General features: G+C 40.2%; 1 protein-coding gene across 1 annotated transcript in view; it reads right to left on the bottom strand.

Moving 5' to 3' along the window:
* Positions 1 to 180: 180 nt before the first annotated feature.
* UBE4B (ubiquitination factor E4B) overlaps positions 181 to 25,960 on the bottom strand; it is a gene marked incomplete at its 3' end in the record, with an annotated part of 38,742 nt that continues 12,962 nt past the window's right edge. The window contains exons 5-27 of the mRNA XM_010155223.1: positions 24,583 to 24,727; positions 23,561 to 23,789; positions 22,629 to 23,036; positions 21,647 to 21,760; positions 18,394 to 18,535; positions 17,774 to 17,874; positions 16,565 to 16,679; positions 14,622 to 14,705; positions 12,993 to 13,049; positions 12,507 to 12,623; positions 12,276 to 12,374; positions 11,706 to 11,819; positions 10,522 to 10,720; positions 10,143 to 10,281; positions 7,784 to 7,883; positions 6,956 to 7,083; positions 6,486 to 6,584; positions 5,425 to 5,660; positions 4,573 to 4,699; positions 4,142 to 4,286; positions 2,918 to 3,052; positions 2,357 to 2,548; positions 181 to 355 (exon numbers count right to left, since the gene is read on the bottom strand). Coding sequence (XP_010153525.1) covers positions 181 to 355; positions 2,357 to 2,548; positions 2,918 to 3,052; positions 4,142 to 4,286; positions 4,573 to 4,699; positions 5,425 to 5,660; positions 6,486 to 6,584; positions 6,956 to 7,083; positions 7,784 to 7,883; positions 10,143 to 10,281; positions 10,522 to 10,720; positions 11,706 to 11,819; positions 12,276 to 12,374; positions 12,507 to 12,623; positions 12,993 to 13,049; positions 14,622 to 14,705; positions 16,565 to 16,679; positions 17,774 to 17,874; positions 18,394 to 18,535; positions 21,647 to 21,760; positions 22,629 to 23,036; positions 23,561 to 23,789; positions 24,583 to 24,727 — 3,400 coding nt within the window. The remainder of the gene's footprint in view (positions 356 to 2,356; positions 2,549 to 2,917; positions 3,053 to 4,141; positions 4,287 to 4,572; positions 4,700 to 5,424; positions 5,661 to 6,485; positions 6,585 to 6,955; positions 7,084 to 7,783; positions 7,884 to 10,142; positions 10,282 to 10,521; positions 10,721 to 11,705; positions 11,820 to 12,275; positions 12,375 to 12,506; positions 12,624 to 12,992; positions 13,050 to 14,621; positions 14,706 to 16,564; positions 16,680 to 17,773; positions 17,875 to 18,393; positions 18,536 to 21,646; positions 21,761 to 22,628; positions 23,037 to 23,560; positions 23,790 to 24,582; positions 24,728 to 25,960) is intronic.

The following is a 25,960-nucleotide window of genomic DNA, read 5'->3' as shown; positions in this document are numbered from 1 at the left end:
TCTATGATTCTGTGATTCTATTTCCTAACTGTTTAGCTGAAATACAGCAGGATGCAAGGCTTCGTAAACAATACACAGAAATATAATACATTCCATTAATGCAGACTCACATTTAGAATCGAACTAACAAAACAAATCCCTCTTCTCCTAAAAAGTCAATGCTTGGAAAACTCAACTTACCTCTGAATTCATCCGGAGCATCGCTGTAATCGATTTCTGCACGGGCATTCTTGGCAACGATTTCCTCCACTTTCTCTGCCAGCAGTTTGAATTTTTCTATCGCTATGGTCGACTTGATTCCAGCCTTTCTCATCTTGGAGATAACCTCCTCAAAGAGCTCTTTACTGTAGGACCTCTACAAGCGAAACATAAGACAGCTTTGCTGAGCTGTAGGACCTTAACATGCCACAAAACCGCTAAAGATCTATTAATGCATTTTGAAGATTTCAAAAGGAGGGATCAGCGAAACCTCAACGTTACGTCAGACGTGCAGATAACGTTTCATCTAGCACCGAACAGTCAGCTCTGGGGTACTTACTCACTTCCACTGGTCATCACTGCTGTAGAACTGCTCGGGATGAAAGAAAAAAGGAACCTCACCTAATCGAAATGAGCAGCACACTCAGAAACTGTCACTAGGATTATTCCTTAGACAAGACATCTGTCTTGCCACTCCTGTCTGTCTTTTTGTTCTCAAGTCTTGGCTGAAAATACAGCATAAAATGGAAAGTTTTTTGGATTTCTTAACTTCTCTGGTAACATGCAAGGCAGTACCGGGAAAGAAATGATTCTTTCTCCTGATCAACACAAAAACAAACAAAAAACCCACCCCATGATGGTGTAAAAATAGAAAGGCAACCCAGAGGGAGCTAATACTTGCTGGAAAGTTGCCAACTGGTGCAAGAAAGACCTGTACAGCTCCATACGACACCAACCAGAGACCAAACGCCTATCCTACAGTTTTCAGCTGAAGCAAGCACTGCTTTCATGAACTTCTGAAAGCTGCTTATGTTCTAAGCACACCGTTTTCTTTGAAGTTCACAATGCCATGTTTTGAAATAAGCCTTTTACTAAAATAGTTATTTACACTGCAGTGCAAGGCTGAATTAAATGACCAAACAAAACACGCTAAGTCTCACACATTTCTATTTTCCTTGGGGATTTAAAAATGTTTAACACAGACCTACTTCTTTCACCCGCACCATATCACACCAAGAAATACCATTCACTACTCCGGACACCCAGTGCCCACCCAAACTGCTTTCTAGTCCACAGAGAACAGAACCATGGCAATATGCCCAGGGCTTTATAAATGTTTTTAGATTCCTTCCAAGACGTGCTAAGATTTGCAAACGCGAGACGTATCAAAATGCTTCAGAGACCCTGCCATGATCAAGCAACTTTTTGTTTGTTTTGTTGGTTATTTTTTTTCTCCTAATTCCAGTAGCCATTAACCAACTGTGCCTTTCCTTGGTGTTTCTTTCCTGTCACTGACAGTTTCCAAGACACCAGTCCCTCCCCCTCCTTTTTATGAAGGGCTACTTTGTTAATTAAGCTTTATTCCAGTTCCCACACCAGCAGGCTTCTTTCTTTTTAATCCCTATGTCATTGCTGTGCATTTTGCTGTGGCTAGCAACACACCAGAAATTCCACTAGAATTTCAAGCAGCTCTTGAGAACATTTCTTCCCTCTAGATCTGAGAGGTTTGTATTGTAAGACACAGGAGAGATGTGATTCAGTAGTCAGACAACCTCACAAGGACAGAGGTGAGTGATAGCTCATCCACCTTAAGAGTTAATATTCCACCCCGTGAGGAGTTCAAAGGTGTCTCGTGAATGTTGTGCTTTGTTTATTACACAGACATTTAATGACTGATACAGAGGGAATACAGTTCAGAAGCTGTTAGACTACAGAACAAACTTTGGACTGTTAAATGCAGTTCTCTGTCCCAACTCTGCCTCTTTCATACGATCTTGATGAGGAAGGGGGGAGTCAGTCAAAACCCTTTGTATACTTGGTTTTCCCACTTACAAAACTAGGACAAGGCACTTCAGCTCATTTACAGTGAGGCTGTAGCTAATAAGCAACAAAGCTCAGGCTATCTCCTACGTGTGTGAAGTGCTGCAGATGTTTATGTGCATCTATAGGTTTGCAAAACACCTGGAAAGCCCCACCACCTACAAAGGGCAGGCTGAACATAAACAGAAGTCATCTGCTGGAAGAAAACAAATTGCAAGGGTGTATGACAGCAACTGGGCGGCAGCAGAGAAGATGGAACTCTTCCAGAGTGTTCTGCAAAGTCCTGTTTGTCCACAAGTGCTTTTGCCCTTCCCCTGCTCATCCTTCTGGAGCTCACCTGATCGTCAGCAATTGCTTTAGCAAAGCGAGCACAATCCAGCTGCAGGTAAATGTCAGTCAGTTGGTCCAACAGCTTCTTTGGTTCAAACCCGTATTTCTCAGGGTTTTCGACTTTCAGGTCACGGCACTTGGGGCCACACAGTTGCTGTAGGTTGAAGTTCAACATAGCAGCCAATCGCGGGCCAAGTTCCTACAAGACCAAAGTAAAACACAGATCACAGCAGGAAGGCAGGGATAAAGATTATCACTAGAAATTTGCATACAGCAAGATCAGGAATTATTAACTAACGAAATTGTCATTCCGTAGGCTTGCCGGAAGGGTCTCGTCTTTATGCACACTTTCCATTAAAAAAACAAAAAGGCAAAGAGCTTCTGTCTAGAAGGATCACATCATCTCAGTGACTCAGGTAATGCTCTTAACACCAAATAATTTCATCAGCATTCACTTGGAGAAAGAGGAGGAGAATGGAGACGAAGGGCTACCAAACATTTCCAGGATATTATCCAACAGCAGAGACGTTAAATTAGCTACACCAAGTTAAATCTGAACAGGACTTACAGGTCTGAGAAAAGGCTTTTGAACCTGCTTGGTAAGGATATGGAACATATCAACAGTTTCTGTTGCCAAGGCAAGATATGAACGAGACACGCGCTCATCCTGAGCTAGCTGCGACTGCCGAGCCTGTTGCTGATCCTAGAAAATAAACATTCAGTGGTTACCTCCTACGGCATCACAAAGCAAAACTTAACAGCCATATGCTAACATGATCTAGGCAGACAAAAGAACAGACTGCAGTTTAAACCCAGGCTGGGCACATAGTTTAATGTCAGGTACAGCTCACTTTTACTGCCTAATACTAAACAAAAGTCAGCGTCTGACTACCTAATAGTAAACAAAAGTCAGCGCCAGTTTTCCAGAATTCTCCAACACTGAAAGTTAATGCAAATGGTATCACAAGACTCCATGGTTACAGGATGTCAGCAGACTCAGTAACTGCTCCTCACAGCTGCACAACTGCGTTATCCTTCCTTTCCACCCAAATGTCCCTACTTCACAACCAGCTCGGGATCTGAGAGTCAAGTGAGGTTCTCTCTAATTTATACACCAGCCTAGGTAGTAAATTCTCCACACTGGAACAACCTGTAGGTGATGCACCAGCTCATTTCGACACCACAGTAATGGCTTCACTTTGGTAGCAGGCACAAACAGAACCCAAGGCTTCAGAAGAGCAACCAGAATAAGCTGAACACAAGATCTTTATAGCTTTTCTTTTAAAACTTTTTTTTTTTTAATCAATAACCTTAAAATAGAAATATCTGACATTGGTGGGTCAACACACACAATTATTGTTTGATCAGGCTAAGGTCTGCGGTATAGGACTCTAATGGTCTGTATCCAATCTATCCAGGATCGATGCATTAAGAATATAAAAGCTTCTATTTCTTGAAGTCAATTCAACTGGTGAGCATCTTCCAAAACCTCCTTCAAGAAGGTTAAAGTCTCCATTTATCCTCTTAGAATTAAGTGCACAATAATTTAAAACATTACACTATTCCTACTTCACACCACACTGGCAGCCACAGCATAACTATGCAGAAAGATGGTTTTTTTCACAGAATATCATCCAGAGTGACCACAGCCATACTGGCAGCAAGAAAAAGCATCAAGAACTGCTTCTCTGGAGCAGCTCTTTGGTGCTACCCCTTCTTAAGAAGGTTTTTTAATGATCTCTTATTCAAAAACTAAAAATAAGTAAAGGGCACTTTGAAAACATCTGTTCACCCTGGGCAGCAGGTCCCATTGTTCTTTATTCTTCATCTCCTCTTGCACTTCATGGATACGTTTTAGGGACTCCAGACTCTCATCCAGCAAGAAAGTTGTGTCATTTATCAGCATGTTGATGTAGCGAACAAACTGCTTCCCAGAGCTGAAAACATTGAAACACAGTTATCACGGCAGAGTAGATGGGTGTGCAGAGCAGGCTGCAACCCCAGCAACACTCCTCCTGCACTGTATATTTTGAATAACGATCCCATTCCCCAAGCCAAGTTGATTGAGATGTCCAGAGCTCAGTTTAGGAACACGCCAGTTCTACTGGAAGGGTTGCCATTTAAAACACAACGGAAAGCAGCATCACCCATTCCCAATGGTAATGGCCCCCTCAGGCCTGAACACCTTACTATAAGCAGCATTATACACAAGTTCTTACTCACTTGAACTCTTCCATAAATGTACCATGGTGAGCTATGTTCTGCCAGAGGCTTTTGAAAATGGTGCTGATGTGGTAGCGGATTGTAAACTTGTCATAGAACTCGCTAGTGGCTCCAGTATGTTCAACATCTGCAGAGGAAAACAGATCCCAGCACTGAAATCAAAGCTCTCTTCCACCAGGATTCACCTGCACCACACGACATCTCTCCCCTCTCTCCAACGTGATGAGCTTCACGCACCAAGCGCTGAGAGATTAAATTCAATTCCCATTCCGAAGTCTCCATCTTAATCCCCACTGAAAGCAGCACTGTCCATTTTCTAACCCAGAACCAACCTGTTTCTGAAGAAAAACCCTCAGAAAACAATTCCTTCTGTTCTCCTCAACTCCACTCTGCTCTTCGTTCCATAGTCTCAAATTTCACTAGGAAGAAAACTCTGGGAACACTGCAAATATAGTTGTTTCTGTGGGTGCAAAAGCCTGCTGAAACATCTGAATCTACAGGACTATCAAGAATACAGTCACGAGTTTTACAATCCAAATACTCCCTTACAAACCAAACAAAAACACCTTCCAGCTTGTAATCTAAACACCACAAAACCAACTGTCTAACCACAACGCCAGAGCTGTCACTGCATGGCAGCTTGTGCAAGGACTAGAATCCTCAAGTTTCCACCTCATGCTATTTCCTCCGATTCCTGAGCAACAAGTTACCTTTCCGAGATCCAAGATGTACCTGCTTTTTGGTGGTAGGGTTTTTGTTTGACGTTTTTTAAGGCTACAACTAACAAAGCCATTTACCTTACAATACTCATTGCTTACTACACACTCAGTGAACTAGAGACTAAGCACTTACCTGTGTAAAACTTCATCAAGGAGGGGACTAACAATTTAGTGGAGAGAGGATGATTCTCAATCATTTCAAAGAACTTTTGTGTCCGGGGCTGAACAGCTGGATTTGTCATGAACATCACTTCCACCAGCTTGGCTACTAAATAAGGATTCCGGATATAGTTCTGGTTGCACAGCATTACAACAAGGAACATCACTATGTCCTGAGTACAGGGCTCATAAAGCACCTGAGGAGCATATCTGAAAGGAGGGAGAGAAGGAAAACAAAAATTAACCCCCCCCAACCCTGTATTGCCTACAGAAGATCCATCATATACACCAAGTTCAGAACACTCATTAGCAACCGGAAGAAATTTAGTTGTTTTATCACAATTTCCCAGCTTTCTCTACAGAAACTAGATCCTTACTCTTCCAAAAGGTCTTGCCAGCTGTCCAACTACCGGAAGCCGGACTTTACACCTTGAAACATCATCATATTCTTTCGGTGCCCATCATAGAAAGCTCACTATGAACTACCACTATAACTGCACCGAGGAAGGCAAAAGCAAACATCTCATCACACAACGCAGCAAAGTCTGAATTGGAAGGCACTTGAGAAAGCGACCAGCTTGTGGACTCCAGAACCACATCCGAAGGGTATTCATGCCTAAACTGCTAAAACTATCCAAATGCATTTTGTCCCAGAAAATTTGTAAGTGGGGAATTTTCTATTTAGTAAACTATGACTTTTTTAAAGTATAATTCTAGTGATGACTTAACATATCACAAGACCACAATGATCCAGCAAACCCCAAACCATATAGAAAATTCTTGGGGGGAGGGGGTGTGTGTGAACCAGGACACCTTCAACTTTCTTCCAAGAAAAAATTAGGTTCAAAGGGACTCAAGCTCACTACCCCTGCAGCAATCCCTGCCAATGCCATAATCTTACAGTTCTTGATACAAACCAGAACGACAACTACAGAATAGCTAGGAAACTACTTTCACACCCTAAATTTACACACACCCCCCCTGTTACAGGGGCAAATGGTAGTACCAAATTCCTTTCGATAAAATTTTACTTACTGTACAATAAAAAATAAAAATTCAGCAACATCTTCCACGTAAAACTCTGGCAATGCTGCAAATACCTTCGGAACTTCAGGAGTTAAAGGCAATTTGATGCTGTAGAATAAAAAAGACAACAAACGGGATAGTGAAATAGCAGGGTTCAGTAGAAAGTGTCACAAGCTCTCCTAGGGGATTCTCCTACGGAAACCCTTCACAAGGGCTCTGAAACTGACTTTTTTCAAATCCATGTCAGTACAAGTGTACTAAAAATACCCCAGGGTTGCGCCCGCCCTCCCTCCAATGAACCTTAAACCATAAATAAAACATATATTCCATGCAAGAATGCATGTCACTGACATAAATAACCACAGAAGAACGCAGACACTGCAAAAAAATTAAATTCTAGAACTGCTAAGTCCACTAAGCAACCTACCATGACGTGAAGTATCTTTGATACAATTTACTCAGACAATCCTGACACTCACTTGGGATAGGCAGGGTCGAGAATGCGGAGCATCAGCTGAATCACCATGCCATAGAAGTTCAGACATCTCCTGAGAAAGTTTTCATCCAGCAAACCAGCATCGGCACAAGCCTTGCACCTCACCAGTTTCTGCGGAACACGCATACAAAAACTCATCCAGGGCAAGACAACACAAAGGAAGGTCAGGCCTATCCAAGCTAATCAACAGATCTGTGAATTATGACAAATATACAATGGTGTCTTCTTAAAATATGCTTGTATTAGTAGAAAACAGGGCACTTAAGCCCCAACATATCAAGGAAAACACACTTAGAATTCAGAGTTTCAGGGACGGAGGAGCCTTTTACAAACTTCAGCAGAGCAATGAAAGCAGTAGCATGAGGTATCAAAGTGGGAAAACGTACAACCAAAGCGATTTTGTGTCAATTTATACTAGGAAAGCCTAAGCAGGACAGACCTTCAAAGAGAGGACCCCAGAATACCCATCTCTCCACAAATTCTACATGAGATCAAAGAGTTCCGTCTCCATCTTGGGCAAGGAGCATGTGCACACAACTATCCTTGAAGAAATCACAAACCCTTCGCTTGTTTTCTCTCCAATAAAAATAGTATTTTCTTCTTTCTGAGGAATACTGCCTAAGTTAATCCTGGTGTTACTGTGAATTTCAAATTCACCACTACTGTGATATTGGATCTAGTGCAGTACTCGCATGGTTCACCAACTCAAACACACCATTTTAAAGAAGCGTCAGTTAACCAGCGGGACACAAAGTAAACACACAGAGAGGCTGACAAAGGCACTTAGTTGAGAACTGAATCACTTACAAACCTTAAGCTGTGTCTTGCAACGTTTCAGCATTTCTCGATGCCTGGTAGCCAGAGGAGAATCCTTCCATTGACTTTCATTGTTCTTCAAATCTTCAACAGTCCTGAAAACCACGTGCAATAAATGGTTACTGAGACAGAGGGGATGCGGACTGCTATCTACAAGGCATTTAACCTACTTCTTATCTTCTAAATACTGAAGAAATACTGAAAAGTAGGAAAAAAGCTAGACGTTACTCATCACCATAACAAGAAAAATAAATCACTTTTGTAAATGCGGACTCAACGCCTGCACCCTGCATTCATGGCATCCACTCACTCCAGCACACACACCTGTCAGACAAATCAGAACAGAAGGAAAACCCAAAAGGGGGAAACATTGAAGGGATCTACCCTGCCTGACAAACTAACTTTATCCACTCTATTTTTAAAAGTAAAGTATTTGCCTTTTTTCTTTTTTTCATACTGAAGTCTACAGTCACACTAAAAGCAGGTTAAAAGGATGGATATAAAATTAACCCTAACACAAAGAAGGGCCGCTCCAGTTAACAAGGTATTTAGAGATCTCATTCATCTTCTAATATCTGAAGGGAAAATGGGAAAGAGAACCAGCCTAGGAAGAAAAAGGTGGCTGACAACAGGACTTGTTAGAAACAGTTTCCTTTTCCCAAGAAAGGTTCAAGTCCGCATCCTGTGTCTTCCCACTTTCAACTACTGTAAATGGTTTTTTTTTGCTGTTGTGTTCTACCTTTCTCATGTTCCACTTCCCATAAAATTCAGGTTTGCAGGAGTGCAAAACAGTGAGTCTCTAGTCTCCCTACCAGCTTAAAGATCAGTAAATCAAGGCGGTTGATACTACCGCTTCTCCCTCACCCATCCTCTAACTCTGCCCCACAGAGAGCAACTTAAATGTACATTACACACAACATTTAGGTTGTAAAATCCTACATATTCCCATGTCCTAATCCTTTTTAGGAAGAGGAGGTGATTTGAACAAAACTCAGTATACTGAACTATATGAATATTGTCCCTTTTCATCCTTCCTCTACACACAAATCCTTTTCCATAACAATCTCTGCCTCCAGCAGATAAAAACCCAAACAAAACAGTCTAATTTCTTTATTACCAGCATCTAAGTACATTGCCCAATGTTGCAAGCAACTAAGCAATTCATGGAAACTGCTGAACACTGAGCTCCTGATGATGCCAGGAAAAGCCAAGAGCTCTTCACTCTGCACCGTTAGATGGAGATTGCTGCACAGGCAACTCCTTCACAACAATTCTAAATAAGGCAAAACAAGCGGTTCCTTTTTCAAGCCAAATGCATGGCATATTTACAAGTCATCCACAGGCTGGTTTATACGAAAATACTTTTTTTCTTTTACATATACTGACTCTTCCTGCTCCCCTCTGCAGCTTCCCAGGTTCTTGGCCTACATGTGCTTTAAAAAGCAAAAATGAAATCACTACGAATGCAGTCCAAAAATCCTGTAATGAACTCATGGTATTACTGCCAAGGAACACTTACCAAAACGCAATGAGTGCAGTTATAAACAATGGAAAATACTGATGATAGAAAAATCTGTTCTAATTTTAACAGAGTATTCTTTGAGGTTTAACAAGCATAAAAGTGTATTTGAATTTATGCCAAGAGCAATGGCAAACTGCAGTACCTTCTTGTCAACATATTAACTTTTATTTATAATTTGTAAAATGGTAAACCAGATGCTGAATTACATATACATCAACACTATCAAGAGATTAGCGCTGAAAAGCTTCCCCCCCTCCACCCATGCTGAGAGTACAAGAAGTTACCCCACCTCAGAAGTAAAAAGGAAAAAGGTAACTGTCTCCTGGGACATATAAACCAGCTCAGGCACAGTGGCCATGCCTTGTTTCTGAAATGTCGAGTTATGACATTAGAATGACTTGATCATCAGACAGGTAACTTGATGTGCGCTCCTACAGCTACGTCAGAGAGCCCGAGGCACTGGTGTCCACACACTATCAACCACACCACAGATGACTTAACACTGTTTATTATACCTTCATGTCACAAATTCTAAAACACTCTGAAGATAATTCAATTATCTTTTAAATATAATGATCTTCTCACCAATCTGAGCTGCCTTATGTAACTAATATCCTCCATCTCACTATGATTTGAATTCCTGATTGAAGCCACAGTCCCTCAACGTATGCTGAAATCTGTAAGGGCCAAAAGCAGATCATCAACAATAATCTGCACTCAGCAACAGTTTTAGCCAAACTGTCACTCTAACTCCCATTAAGTCTACAGGACTTGCCACCACAGCGAGACGACACTGCCTCTCAGATCCACTAGTTCGTTAACAATTTCTGACCTGTTCAGTTCCCTGATGGCCCGCAGTCTGCGTATGTACCGACGGCAGCTTGGCAGGATTGAGAGATGATGGGCATGCAGGGTTAGGAAGAAACATTCCGTTGGGAATTTCGGCTCAGAAAATGAAGACGGATCCCTGTCTGAGAACCAAACAAACAGAAAAGCAGTATAGGTGAATAAATCAAAACATTAACTGCCTTATCTAGGGGTGAGACCTTGAACTCAGCTTTTTTTAAAAAGAAGTAAGAGCAGTCAACATCAAGAAAAAAGCATTTAGGAACAGGGGAATTCTTTGCTAGAATCAAGTACTTTCCTGTACCTCCAGTATCAAAACCAGCAGGCAGAATAAATGCCTAACAGTTCTCAATACGAGTACTCACAAAGTTCAGCAATCCAGGCTGCCACATCCTCCATGGTTGCTTTCACTCTTGTCTCATCTGTTGGGAGGTCAATACGACACCTGGGGTGAAATATGTACATGGGATCAACCGTTTCCAGCTTTATCTTCGTACTCAGTTGCTGTAGTACCCATAAGAAGTTGAGCATAAAGCCATCCGTAGATACCAAACGATCGTCTGTCTGTGGGGTAAGAAATTAAACAGTTGAAGACATCAGCTTAGAAGTACAAGAGTATTTTCTGCTGTTTTAACAACATTCAACAAGTATGTGAGTTCAAGAAAAGGGAGAAATGATGAAGAACACAGAACTCTAAGGAGACCTTCATGATACCGGGAAGGTCACTTACTTAGATATTATCTCTGTGGTTCAAGTAGTCATTCTTAAGTGCACTAAACAAACGCATAAAGAGAAGTAGAAGACCTAAGAAATTAGAAGGGCTTAAAAGGACCTCTATCAAGACCAGTTTGCCACAGATACAGATGGCAACAGAAGAGTTGCAAATAGTTGCTGAGCTTCAATGCTTAAGTTATATCCCAAGTGTAAAGTTTCTATTACTTCCTCACTGAAATTCCACAGAAATATTCTTAGTAACGGTTCCAAATGTTTGCTTTTGAGAAGGGGACTTCAAAAACAACAATAATGCAAACAGCAGTTGTTCAGGATTCACGCACAGATCTTATCACAGGAAAGGAGTGCAATGCAGTAATCAAACAATGGCAAAATAACGTCCCTGTTGTTTCGCTGGGACCACGCCAGCTCGTGGCTGCATTACTCCTCCTACAGAAACCACACAAACAAAGCTGACCAACTTACCAGCTGGGACAGACAAGGTGTTTTAATGTAGCCAATTGGAATGAAGCCCCCACAGACTGAGGGAGGGAGCACAAAGCTTTAAATATTTAATATAGAATCTCTGTTAAAGAAGAGACATGTCAGTCCTAAGAGAGGAAACAGCAAACTGATTCAATAGCTAAAACAGAATCATTTCAGAAATGGGAAATGTATTGAAAAAGATAAGCCTGATGACAGAGCTTCTTGCCAGTTATAGCAGGTATTCAAAATTCTTTCGTCCTCCATTCAAGAGCCACCACTGCTTGAGCCATCTGATGCTATTTGTGCATGGACTAGGTCCACGAATCACAGGAAGAGCATTCCCTTTATTTACCTGCATTTGTGCCTTTTTCATATTAGCATTGACCGTAGCTGCCATGTAATTGAGAGCTGCTTCTCGAGTTTCGCCATTCAGCAAAATACTGTGTAGGATCTTGAACAGCTCTTGCTGGAAGTACAAGTAAACATTGTCAGGTTGCACATATTTATCATCGTGTTCCTGTTTTCTGTTGCTCCCTATTTTTATGTTCCACAAACTTCAGAAAACTAACTACAACTTCTGATATGGTCTTATTGTCAACATTATATGCAGGTATTAGCAATCAAATTCGTTACAGAAAAGATTATATATAGACTAGTGCAACACACACTATTAATACAGTATGCATCTTTTTACTCATCCTTTAACATTAATTATAATCCATGACTATCTGTTCTGTTATTTTCTGAACTGGCTTACAGCCTTACAGAAATATTTGTAGCACTCTGATTTATTTTTCTAGTAACCTCACAGATTAGTTGTTCAATACAGAAGCTAGATGACATTCTTTATATATGTCAAGAACAAAAACAAACAGAAAAAACCCAATACTTTTGGAATCTTTTTAAACATGAGAAAACTTACCCTTGCTAATTCCAGGTAATGCTGCAAAGACTGGCTAACAACCCGGGTGTTTTCAAGAGTTATGGCAGGCCCTGAGAAGTACTTTTCAACTACTTTGTTCTGAAAGTAGAATGAATGGCAAATGTATCGAACATACTGGGGAATGGAAAAAACCAAACCACACCCCACCACACTACTATCAACAAACTAAACCCCACCACACTACTATCAACATCCTTCTCTAACACTTACATCATCTTCAGCAAAGACTGAGAGACTGAAGAAGGCTCCCAGATAGGAAAGTCTTTGCAGCTCTCTTCCTGCCCCTGAGCTTAAACATTTAGGCAACCATAAGGGCAAAGAGACAACCTGGAAAATAGGACAAGGAGCAAGTTAATCAAAGCTGTCATGTCAGACACGCTAATTTATCTGCACTGTCACCTTTCAGTATTTGCCACAGGCCCTCAAGTCTTCAACACTGTCACGCTGATAGCCAAATGGAAACATATCCTCCGTATTTCAGAAATCTAAGCAAGTCTTGTTTGTCCTTTTTTTGTAAGTTCTCGGACAAAAGGACTCCCTTTACCAGTTTACTTTAAATTACAGTTTAGCATGAGACACTACAGTTACCCGTTTAGAGTTTGGAAGATCATTACCAATGTGGATACTACAATACAACAACAACGTAAGTTACACGGTTCTTTTAACTTGAAAAACAATCAGACTGGATACACTTACCAAACTGCACATTGGGTGTGTTTTCCCAAACTTGATTTCACAAAGTTCACATAGTGCCTATAAAGAAATCAAGAAAAATCACTTGTGTGTAATGCCCAGTTAATCTGTCTGCAAATAACAAGCTCAACATGATAAACTGCTGAAAGAGCCAAACCTTTTCCCCTTCATCAGTGGAAACATTTTCATCTTCTACAACGGTGAAGAGGTCCAAGAAGAGCAAGAGCACACCCTGTGCCCATTTGAGTTTTTACATCTGCTCCAAGTTGTCTCAAAAAAAGCTAACATGTCTCACAGGACAATAAGTTATTGCACTTATTTCCAAAATTAGCTGTGCAAATTGTTTGTTCAGAACATAACAATGCCTTTGCTGGACTCCTGAACTGCCACATAAAAGTCAGTAACAATAACAAATAGAGCAATTGTTCTATACATACACCAAGGCCTTTGTCTTTTGAATCTGAGTGGAAAAATGTCAGATGAACACAGAAGCCATAAACAAGGAATCCTATCCAAGATCTCTAACTCACTTTCAACTGCAGCACAGAAAAAAGAAAGCAGTTGTAACAGACGATTCTGAAAACACAGAAATATTGCGGGCTTTCACATACCCCGCCTCCCCGGTATTGTACACTCTCACTCTTCAGTTATACTACACTTAGTAACTACTGCTCCATCCTTCTGGTGTACACTGTGCCAACCAGAGATGATCAAAATGGAATATCATTTTCAACTAGCCCTTACTTGTAGCCAACAGAAAAAATTGCAAATTAGCAATTTAAATTTGGGGAGGAGCAGAAGAGCAGGAAAACACAGAACTAGCAAAAATTGGTACTTTTGCAGGAGTACCAGAATTGCTTAGTCCATGTGATTTGCAGCACCCCAGTCCAGCTAATTTCCAGAAGTACAAATTAAACCTGATATATAACTGCTTTTGGCATCATATACTGAAGATCCCAAAATCTGAAGGTGCTAGCTAACAATGCTTCATTTAGCCAAGAATTCAGCTTGCTCTTTTGTGGCCGAGCATGCTTTACAAGAGCCTTGTGCGTTGTCAATAAAAGCAGTAGGTGGGAAGCAGATCTAAGGACTAAAGTAAGCACTTAAAAAAAAAACCCCAAAAACTCCCCAACTTATCAGCCAGGGAATATTATGACCATTTTCCTACAATCACTAGTCACCAAATCAAATTATTTTGGGTTTAATGCAATATATTTCAGTTTCCCACATACAAAAGTGAGTCCAAACATTGGTATGGACATCTGGCCTTATTTCCCTGACTTAAATTAGGAGGAGCTTAGCAGGATTTTATAACCAACCCAGTACTGTAACTAGTTTGCATGATGAGATCCATACCTCAGATTAATCTTATATAAAGCAGTACATGTAAAGATTTGAACAGCCACTACACAAATGCTTTACGTTAAACTTTAGATGTTGCTGGCTTCAGACTCTGGATTTTTAATGGTCTTTCAGACATCTCATACCACATTAAGCTTCCAACATAGAGTTTAATAGTAATCCACTAACCAAATAAAGCCCCAAAATGCTGAAGTACTTCACCTTGCATGGACTCTGCCTCAGTTACCAGCAATCATAAAGAAACTGCTTCTAGCAATGAACAGTCCTTACCATAAGGGGGTATTTAAAATTGTCACTATCAAGGGAGCACTCTTTGGAAGCTACGGCCAGGCCTTGTAAGATGGGAATAAAGATCTGTAAAAACAGAAGTAGATTACTTCATTCAAGAACAAGAAGCAATCAAATGACACTATTGCTGTACACAGCATGAAATAACTGTTCATTCTTCAGATACTGCATGTTACACAAGAAAAACTAAGGTCTTCTCCTCAAATTTGTATCAGTTAAATCTAAGCGCTTAGGAGCTTACCCAAAGCCAAAATCCAACTTGCTTGACATAGCATAAGTGACGTATTGACTTGATGCCTGAGCATGACGACTTACCCATAAAAATTCATTTCCAAGCACTTGTACGTACTTTTTCCAATCAGATTCTAACTTGTTTCCAAACATTTACTTGGCAAAACAAATAACCCCAGATTATAACAAAATAACCCCAAAATTATAACAAATAACCCAAAGCTGAAGCTGACAAGTAGTAATTTCAACACGCTGACAAATATCAGGTGTTGTTCCATCCTGCATCTGGAGCCAGAGAGGGAAGCATCCGCACATACAAGATGACTGCAGATACTCTATGCACGTGTGCAAACACCTATCTTACAGAACTCGTGCTCTCGTTTGTGTATGTAGAGGTCTCTAACAACTTAATTGCCCAAGCAGGTAATATTTTATTCGCCTATACACTTGGGGTAATAATACAGCTTTAATTTTGCATGTCACATAAGCAAGTTGGTTTTGTGCTGATAAGTTGTAACTGCGGTAGGAGTAAAGATAAAAAGCAGCAGTCAAAGGTTGTGATGAAAGAGGAAGTTACATGGCAGGAACTTAGTAATCAAAAGTCATTACACCCAATTAGTAAGTCCCAATCACACAGCTCTAACAACTACACCTTGACAAAATAAACTCTTGTAAGTCATTTTGCAGCAAGAAGTCATCCCAGTTAAATTTAAGTATATTGTGTTGCTTCTCTGAAGAGACAAGAAAAATAGTAAACTGTATTACAGAAAAGGACTATAAAGAGGTGATTGCCTGCTTCAGAATGCTTTGGGTGGGTTACATTTAACAGTTTGAGTCTTAAATGTACTTTCAAATGCATGAATCTGTACCAAAAGGTGTTCAGACAGAGATATAAATTATTAAAATGTACTTGCATTACACAATAATTAGCTAATGCTATTCTTTTCTTTTTTTCAAAATTGGAAGGATCAAATGCCATTCTGAAGGCCCCTTCCCTAGAATTAAGTCACATAATACAACAGGAGCACTAATTAGAGACAATTAAAAAACTCACTGATCTGCTTTAACATTATATGGGCTAGAAGTTTGCTTGCGTTGTGTCTTAATTACTAGGCCCACCAGCTCCAATATTTTATCACCTCAGTGCACTACTCTGACACATAGAATAAACTCCCTCATGCTTCTCAGTCATGTCCTCTGTAAAATATGAAGATTTAATGGACTAGGATTTCTAAAATGCTCTTAGCATCTTAGATGCAAACTACTCAAGTTGCAAAGAAAGGTAAAGATTGCCAGAAAAAAAACCCAAAACTTTCTGAGTACAGTTACAGACAACTGCTGTCTTACATAGACATTTTTAGGGTGTACAGAAGGATAAAACCCAAAATGAATCCCGTAATATACACCTGCATATTCCAAGTAGTTCACTTCAACATTACATAAATGTCCTCTCCTTATTACTAAATGCACTTTTAATAATCAGAACCAGCAAATATTCTAAGTTATTCTGTTTCACAAAATGCTACATGAGTTAAAACCGAACAAAACCAAACTCCAAGTGCTTAATAGGTTGCTAGTCCCTGAATTAATAGGTACAGAACTGTGAGATGCAGAATAAACCTCTGGAAATCTACTCTTTTGGATACTGAAAATAATAGAATTGTAAGATAAAATTATTTTCACCTATGCCTTACCTGTTTGAACACCTCTTCATCCTGATAAGTTGTTCTCACCAATTCTTGGATGAAACCAAAAGGGAGATTCCTACACAGCATATATGGTACCAGCAAAGACTGCTGCTGCAATGACCTTTGTTTGTATTTAAAAAAAAAAAAAAAATCCCAAATTACTTATTACTTGCAGTAGTATTTGCAAAAGTGTCAGAGTAATCACATCTAAGTATGTGCGAGAAAGCAGATTATCAACAAGTCGACACACCTACTCCTTTCAGAAGCAACTATCGTTGTCTTCTCAAGTTACTTGTAGAAAGGTTATTCTGAGACACATGCTGCTGCCAACATGACACGTTAGTTTAATGAGGCTGGAAAAAAAAAAATCACAGCTTCTGTGTAGTAATTGGTTCTCCCTTCTACTCTGGTCTACTGAAAAGACCCTTTGTTAAGCTCAACTAGTGATAGAACAACACATTTTGATGTTTGTTTTTCCAGATTAAGAATATAACATCAGTCTTTCCTGAATTAATAGTCATTACTTTTAATAGCTCCGTAAGGTATTTCAGAAAGTATTTTTTCCTTATTACTTATATAAAACTTATTCTAATGTCAACATTGGTTCACATAAAGACCAAACTGACCTCAAAGCCCAGTGGATAATTGGTGCGCTACTTGAAAAACATTTTTATTTTTACTATTCCAACCAAATGGGCTGTTAATTAAACAACTGCTGTTGAAACAACTGCACTTGAAATCTCAGTCTTGATGTAGTCTAGAATGCCCACATTCTGATTTACATTACCGCATCTGTTGTGGCAAACTCTGAAGTAAACAAGTGCTATGCCACTACAGCAGTTTTTGCTACACATTTTGTAAGACTGTTTCTCAGATGCAGCTCTACTGGTTACTCACTCTCCCAGGAGTAGTGCCCCAACAATCAGCAAGTAAAACAGTTCACACGTGAGGAAAGGCAGAAAACAGCTTGCTGAACTCAGATCCCTCATTTAAATTGTTCAAATCAACCTGGATGATTTACCCAAACACAATTAGAAAACTACTCTCCACCAACATATCAGTGGGAGCAATAGTCTGCAATGGTAAAGCAATAAAAGGCACATAAACGTATCCTGCTGCAACAACTGATCTTAGTTTTCTTATCTAATCCTCAAAAGAAAATAATAAGCATCCCAGAACAAACCAACTTCCATGGCTAACATCAGCTGTATTTACCTTGGTTGTGTTAAGGATCCCTGTAGCACCAAAGCAGCATGTGAAATGCACTGTGATCGGATGTTGCTCAGTAACTGGCTAACTGTTGGCTGGCTACACATCTGATAAAAATAACTTCATTTTAATACACAGTAAAAGTATTCAGAGACAGAACAGTCAGGAAATATAAATATCTTTATTCATGCAGTATGAATGTAATATGCAAACAAAGACCAGCACCACTCCAGCTAAAAGCCTTTCAGATTATATATAAACAGGTGGTGTGTGTTTGGTTTTTCCCCCAGGAGCAAAAGCTTAAAGCAGAATATAGAACACTGCCAGGGAGCCAGTATCACAGGAGTATGTATTCCATGGAATAAACTTGGATAAAATGCAGTAGATGAAAAGGGGAAGGACAGTTTCTAATACAGTGTTTACCTTAGAGATGTACAACATACGTGATTCAAATATGGCAAATTTATTTAATAAGAGACAGAGGGACCTTATAAATTCTGTAAATCTATTTCTACAACAAAGCATCAAGGAAGAACTATCAATTAATTTCCACCAACTTTCCCCACTAAACAGCAAGAGAGGTGTCTGTGACAGCACTGATACAACTTCACTCATCTGAAATATACCTTTGGTGCTTTTCTCTCCTCTATTCCAACTCTGTCAAAACACTCGATGAGGTAGTTCAGCATCTCTGTCTCCTTACAGTTTTCAATTGTGAAGTGGTCACTGCAGGAATCGGAAACACTTGAGCTGCCAGAGCCTCCCATACTTTAAAACACACAAAAGAAACAAAGCATTAGGTACAGTTCTTCACTTGTGCACAAACAAATAACGCACGAGCTCTTCACTTCCTCTGTCAATTTTCTGAAGGCTCCATCCCATCACACACAGCTCAATAATTCAGATTATTCCTGTGATCTACGAAGAGCTCTCCATTTAACAGCCTGTCCAACTCCAAGTTCAGCTGCACTGTAACAGGACTGGAGGTTCAATCACCGTACTGAATCAGCAGGTATGTGAAAGGCAGCAGTGAGGTGCGTGACTTCAATGGGAACCAATAAATCCTGCTCTCGGCATGGGAACACCAACAGCGAACACCCTTTAAGTTGCAGCTGACATCAAAAGTTACAGTCTCTGTACATAGCCCTAAAAACGGTGGGAATGTCACCGACTGCCAACACTAGCCAACCAACAGAAGGGAAGATCCTCCCACTGTGCAGAGGACACCTTAGCTGACAGACAAGGCTACGATCACTGTATATTCTACGGAAGGAGAACAAACAAAACAGGAGGCAACACATCAAAGTACCCATTCCTTTTAAAATTTCCACATTAAACATCATTTAATTTTGACTCAGTTGATTTCAATTCCCTTACAGTAAACTATGCCATTTCATTAAGTAGCACAGCCTCAGGAAAGAAAAAAGAAAACACCAATATTGTAAACAAAAAACCTAAATCCACAAAAATAAAACCATGCTTGAGACGAGAGAAATGAAATTTAAAAGTGAGAACAGACACCATGACTCTCAATCTCAGACTTGTTATCTCAACAGAATTCTTCTCCCCATAACAGCTTGGCAAAGCTAATTAAAAGCAAAATCCTCATTTTCTTTCCATACCGAAGGGAATAAAGACAAAATGTATTCATTTTATGTAAATGGAGCTTTAAAAATAGCAACTATGTGGATTGCCTAGTGATATTCCTCAAAGAAAAGTCTGTGTACACTCAGGGTAGATTTAAATGAAGACCAGCTTATATTCCCAGATCTTAAACTGGAAAAATGGGAACGTTTCCTTAAATGCAGCTGTTTAAAAACCTGCTTGAAACTACCAACTCTGTCAAAACTGGAATTTCCTTTAAACAGTAAAATAATTTACGTTTTCATAATCGAGACGTACAAATCCATTGTGAAAGCTCTACAGCCCAACCAGCGAAATCAGGGGAAGGTTATTACTGCTAAGCATCTGGTAGCTCAGCATGTTAAGAAACGTAGCTTCTAATAACAGCAATCTCTTTCTGCAGAGAGAATTTGGTTTCAGTTATTCAATTAAAACTAATCCATGTAAAATGTAGCTCTTAAAATAGTACCCAGTAACCATGAAATCATATACACATTTTCATTTCTACAGTCTCTCTTTTAAGCCTCCTGACTTCTCACACTGAGCTTAAAAATGACCCTTTTAAGAAGATGGATTTATATAAAGGAACTACTACTTTTATAGCTGGTCATTCTGTTAATGACTTCACTGCAGCAGTAACTGAAATTATTCTAATGCAAAGCTCACACATCCTTCACACACACACTGAACGCCTTGGTATTTTCAGAACGCAAGTTGTTGCATAATGGTACAGTCACTGTGTTTATAATTTAACTAACGCCTCACTGCTGTCTGCAGTGCCAAGGCATACTATATAAACTAAGACTCCAGAAGCACAGCAGCCGCACAAATCCTTACCAAATTGAATCCAATATTTGAATTAAATTGCCAACAGGATAAGAATGAAACGAGAGTAGAGGAAAAATAATCCTAAACTCCACATACACGAAAAATGCTAAACCTGCATTATCATCAAGTTCACTCTCCTGAATTAGACTGGAAAGGGGACAGGCTGCTTGGAAGGCCTTCCAGTTAACTGCCTCACTTCAGCAGTAGTGTCCCAGCATAACACAGGAACAATCACAGAGAGAAAAGCTACCAGGGTGAAAAGATCATCTCACACCAAGTGTTTTTGGCCATTCCCTGATGTGACAAAATACTTCCCAAGTCCTTGAGGCAGCTTAGTTTTAGAAGGCTCAAGCAAATAGATTTCTCCTGACTTTTGTTGCAACTCAAATCCTTCAAAGGGGACTGAAAGCCTTGGAGGAACTCTCTTCCTCCCAGCTGTTGGACAGGCATGCAGTCTGTAGGTACTGTCATTGTGTGTGGCTGGCTACGTGGCCAGCCACAGGCCACCTCTAAATGACTATCATTCGTATTCAGGGGTCTGAATGCTCAGAGAAAAGGTTCAAGATGCTAGCAAGACTACAGAAATATCATCAGTCTATCCGCCAAGGCACTGCAGCGTTACTCTGCCATGGAATGTAAAACTAGAGAAGATCCCACCCTGCGTACACATTTCCAAAAGCTTTCTGAAAAGCATCCAGAAGCTCAGCGTGCCCAGTGTTCTGCAGGGATTTTTGAACAGCTATCTGGCTAGCTTCAAACCAGAACTCAATGATATCCATTCTCATGTTGTTTTCACATGTCACCCAAATGAAAGGGCTTTGCCATACGATTCCTAAGTCTACTCTGCTCTTGCCCCTCCATCACTGGCCGCTTCAGCTACAGCCACCTCTACTACTTACCACCTCAAAGGACCAGTTTCAACTTTCAGGCCTATTTTCTTTACATGCCAGAGGAGTGATCCTCAGCTGTCAAGCTGCAATGAATCTTCAACGATGCCATACTGTTTGCATCAGCTGGCTATTGGCCACTATATATTTTTCTCCATCTTACCTTTGTCCTCATTTTCCAGTTTTTGCTAGAAAAGCATGCACACGATGTACCACTGACTTCAAAATTACAGGCACGGGTGAATAGTATTCTTTCTACTCATATAGTCAATGAGGAGTTCCAGTCAAATATCCTTTCAGAAACCATGCTCATTAAACCTAAAAGGCAGTATGATTAACATTTACTTTACCTTAGTCATCTCTTCCAGAAAGAACTAACTGGCATTCATTATACGTGTTTATAGGCCACCTTAAAAACCCATCCAAGTCATCTCCTTGGCTTCAGTCATTTCCCAAGTTACTTTGAAGAACACTGGGCACTACACAGACTGTTAGTTCCTAAGCAACCAAACATGCAGGTTACGTTCTCTTTCTCCAATACCTGGACCCAAACTGGACACAAGAAAAATCATCATCTTCATTTTCTTCATCACTACTGTCCTCAGACACATCAGAAACGGCAAGAAGGAGGAGGGAGAAAGGGTTGTCGTATATACTACCACAACAAAAATGAAAAAGGCCATCAGATTTTTTTAAGCCAAAAGAAAGTAAATGGCAGCTTTTGCAAGTTTGATAAAAATCATGTCTAAACATGCAGACAACTGGTAACTTCATGTTAGTAAAACCAAGACTATACTAACGTGCTGTGTTACACTACCACAAGTTATTCACGTATCGAATCACCACACATTCACAAACCAAAAATTTTTAAATAATTTTGGAGACCTAATAAAACTATGACTGAAGTAGGAATGTTTAGACATCACTGTATACTAAGTATTACCATTCTAAGCTACTGAACTTCAAAGGAGTGGTCTCAAAACCTTGCACACTTGTTTCTCCCTCCTGCAGGGACTGGGGAGGATTCCAGGAGCAGCCAAAATGAGAGAAAAACGCAGTAGTACTTGGCCTGAAATAGGCTAATCTGTAATTTAAATCTATGCACTAGGGAATGAAATCTAACACAGTCCAGCAAGTAACAGCTTTCAACAAATCAACTACCGCCCTACTGAGAAAGCCGATTTCAAAGCAGGAGGTGCGTGTGGTTTACTATCCAGCAGCAGAAACTGAACACAACACTATGAGTTTAACTGCAATGGATGTAAGAAGTAGAGGAGGAAATTAAAACAATATTGTTACCTTTAAAGCAATCACATTACACCTCAAACGCTCACAAATGCAGATTTAACACTTTGGCAAAGACAGCTTGTTAGCAAGTCAATGTATTAGCTCAAACCAAAACGCAAAAACCAACTCAGGGTAAGTAGGGTGAGCTCAGCACAAACACAAGTTCTTCCAAATTGCACGATTATGCCACACCCTGCACGGCACACATGAAACAAACTTCTGTTCTTGTGAAATACCTAGAAGGAATCCTGTTCAGGAAAGAACGCCTGCGCAAGGTACTGGGTGAAGCAGTAAACAAAGGTGGACCCATAGTTGTGGGTCTCTGTCTGGATGTGATGACCGGCATGGCTGGAGGGCTAGCAGCCATGGCTGGAGGACTTGGTGAACTAGACGGGATGGAAATACTCGAGGAACGTGGGACGGAAGAAGCTGAAAAGCCTCCAGAATGGGCAACAGTGTATGGCCGGTACCTCGGAGAGGAAGGCGGCATCCAAGAAGGGCTGGTTGCTGTGAGGTGAGAGCTGACAGTAACGGAAGGCACAGAAGTAGTGGCAACTGAACTGGCTGGTGGGGTAAGAGATGAACCAGTCATTGGTACATAGCTTGTGAAATTGGTAGTAGGAGCTGGACTAGTCCCATAGAGACTAAACCAGTTACAGGGGAAAAAAAGAAAAAAAAAAAAAGCAATGATTTAGGATATGCAGAAAAAGGGTGAAAAAGAAAGTGAGCAAGAGAAGCCCTTGCCCTTCTGACGACTCTTCAGCAATAATTCTGCAGCTCATACACATTATTCCTTTTTACTAACGTTGAATAAAACTATGTCATAACCTACACACTCAAGCATACACATTATTCCTTTTTACTAACATTGAATAAAACTATGTCACAATCTACACACTCTTAAGAGTCATAGCCTTCACTGACACAAGTTAGGGATACTTCTCAGAAGGAACCAGCTGCATGGCTTGAACCTATCCAGTACACTTCCAGCCATGGCAATGTAATAAAAAATGGTGAAGCAGAGGGACACTCACATGAAAAAGAGTGAAAAACTTCCAAAAAACCATTCTATTGATTGATCTTGGGACACTTCTATGCCCCTCTCTCTCCCCTAGTCTATAAACCAATAATCAAGTGAAAGAAATATTCAGTTATAATCAGAAGTCACCTGGATAACGAACTGGAACCAAAGGAGCCCACATTACAGAACATAGGGCTGCTTCCAGGGTTAGAGCCCATATTTAAAATCAGGCTTCTATCAGGAGACCGGGCGGCTGCAGCAATTGGTTGTGATGTAGCTGTCAGGCTAGCAAATGGGTTTTCATCCCTTGACTGGGTGGACATCATCAGCACTTCCATCAAAATCTGACCGATCAAGTCCTTAAAATCTGAAAACACTGTTAAGAATAAGAGAGTTAGTATCCCCACCTCTGTCTTCACCTACACATTAATCAGAGATGTAAACACTATAAGAGATTCAACTAAAAGGGACAGTCATTTACTTCTGTAAATTAAGTGCTGCTTTTGGCAAAAACAACAGACATTTATAATGGTATTCACTGGGTTCTGGAATTATAGCTACACAAAAATACAACTTTTATGGAAAGTAAAAAAGATCACAGATAACCTAATGTTGTTATTGTTGATTACTGAAATTGTCTTGTCCGTCCCGCTCATATTTTCTCACCCTGCTGTTGAGTTGGCAAGTTGTGTCATAAAGAAGGGAAGAAAACACGCACGCCCACACATAAAATAAGAGTTTTTAATTTGGTCACATCTTCTAGCTGACATATAAAATATAATTTGCTATATAATCAGGAACTCTTAGATTTGGAAATAAACTACTAAACATCTATTATGATGCAAGACAACCCATTAGTTCACTAAAAGGTTTCTGAAAAAAAAAATATTCAGCAACACTGCAATATCAGCACACTGGCTGGACAACAGGAAACACAACCAACAAGCACGACAATTGAGTAAACAGGAGCTGTGACCAATCAGTCCCATGCTGCTTTTTGGGAATTCCATTTCCTGCTACGTCTGCTGACAGCAGATGTTGAAATCAAGCAAAGAACCCAAGTAGGTGGCTCTGGCATTGTAGCAAAGAGAAAAAGCCAAAAATGGGAGTAGGGAACATGTCACTCAACCGAAACAATCCCTACCCATGATGGTAGTTCAGATACTTACCTTCCTTTGGGTTCTGCTTAAACTGGGCAGAGAGGGAATTCAGGAAGATAACATCTCTGTCTCGGTCCTTCCAAGAGACTCTGAAGATCTTACAGACCAGCTGTAAAGCTTGCTCCTCAGATACTTCAGACCCAGACAGAGGTTCCTTGGTTGGAGAGTGGGGGGATGAAAAAAAAAAAAAATCTTATTCAGAATGGTATTAGCCAAGTCACAACCAGATGCAGGTCTTCAAACGGCTTCAGACTAATGCTTAATGGCACATTTAATATACTTATGAAGGAACAGACATACATTTGTCAAAATGTATTTGGAAAAAACACTGAAGAAACAGAGAGAGATACAGAAAAGATGTAGCAGAAACACACAAATCCAGCAGGAAGCAAATTCCCAAAACACATTTGAAAACAACATAGTAAGAATGGAAATTTAACCAAGATACCTATGACATCTGCTTTAAGGAATTAATCGAGGATTCAAATTTTCATTATGCACAAGTATTTTATGAGTTTCTTGTGAAAACAAAAGCAGCAAAGTCTTTTCCTGCTTTAAAATCTTTGCCAAAGATAAAGACATCTTTCACTGGAATTAAGTCAGGGCTGGACAACAGACTCAAGAATTTGCCTCCTTCCCCCTTCTTCAACAGCAACAAAAAAAGACAGACCATAACATAAATTGTGCTCAAAATGAAAAACTAGTTTGTCTAGAAAGAATGCTACCATAAATAGTGGCTAGCAAAGGTTAAATGGGAGGGTTCTTGCCATGCTAAGGCAGCTTTGAGTGTACACCTGAAAAAATGGTGGAATACAAAGAAATAAAGCTGGAAAAAAACAGACTGAAAAAAACCAAGGTTCACACTAAAAAAACTCTTTTTTCCCCTTTAAATTTGAGACCTCATAATAGCCACCAGGCACTCCTACGTTTACCAGAGATTTCCAGCAACTACCAGCACTATACCCTTTTAAAAAGCTTTCCCTCAAACCATTTAATAAACCATAAATTTTGGCACATCAACACATTTTTATTGACTTAATCACTCTACTAAAATTCTACTGTTTTCAAGTACTTCTCCTGTCTATTTCTGCACAGAAGGCTTTATTATTATATTGGGTGTGCGTGGCAAGGTTTTGGTAGCCAGGGAGCTACAGGGGTGGCTTCTGTGAAAGGCTGCTAGAAGCTTCCACTATGTGCAATAGAGACCAAGATGGACCTGCCACTGGCCAAGGCTGAGCCCACTGCAGCTGTAACATGTTTAAGATGGGAAAAATAAACCAAGAGGCTAGAGATTTTTGCAGACAGAACTAGATGCGGGAGGAACAGCCCTGCAGACCCCCAGGTCAGTGAGAAGGAGGAGAGGAGGTGCTGCAGGCACCAGAGCAGA

The sequence above is a fragment of the Eurypyga helias genome, unplaced genomic scaffold (genome assembly GCF_000690775.1).
Source record: "Eurypyga helias isolate BGI_N326 unplaced genomic scaffold, ASM69077v1 scaffold8547, whole genome shotgun sequence".
Taxonomy (NCBI): Eukaryota; Metazoa; Chordata; class Aves; order Eurypygiformes; family Eurypygidae; genus Eurypyga; species Eurypyga helias.
Note: the sequence above shows the minus strand (reverse complement) of the source record. Positions and strands in the feature narration are given on the sequence as shown.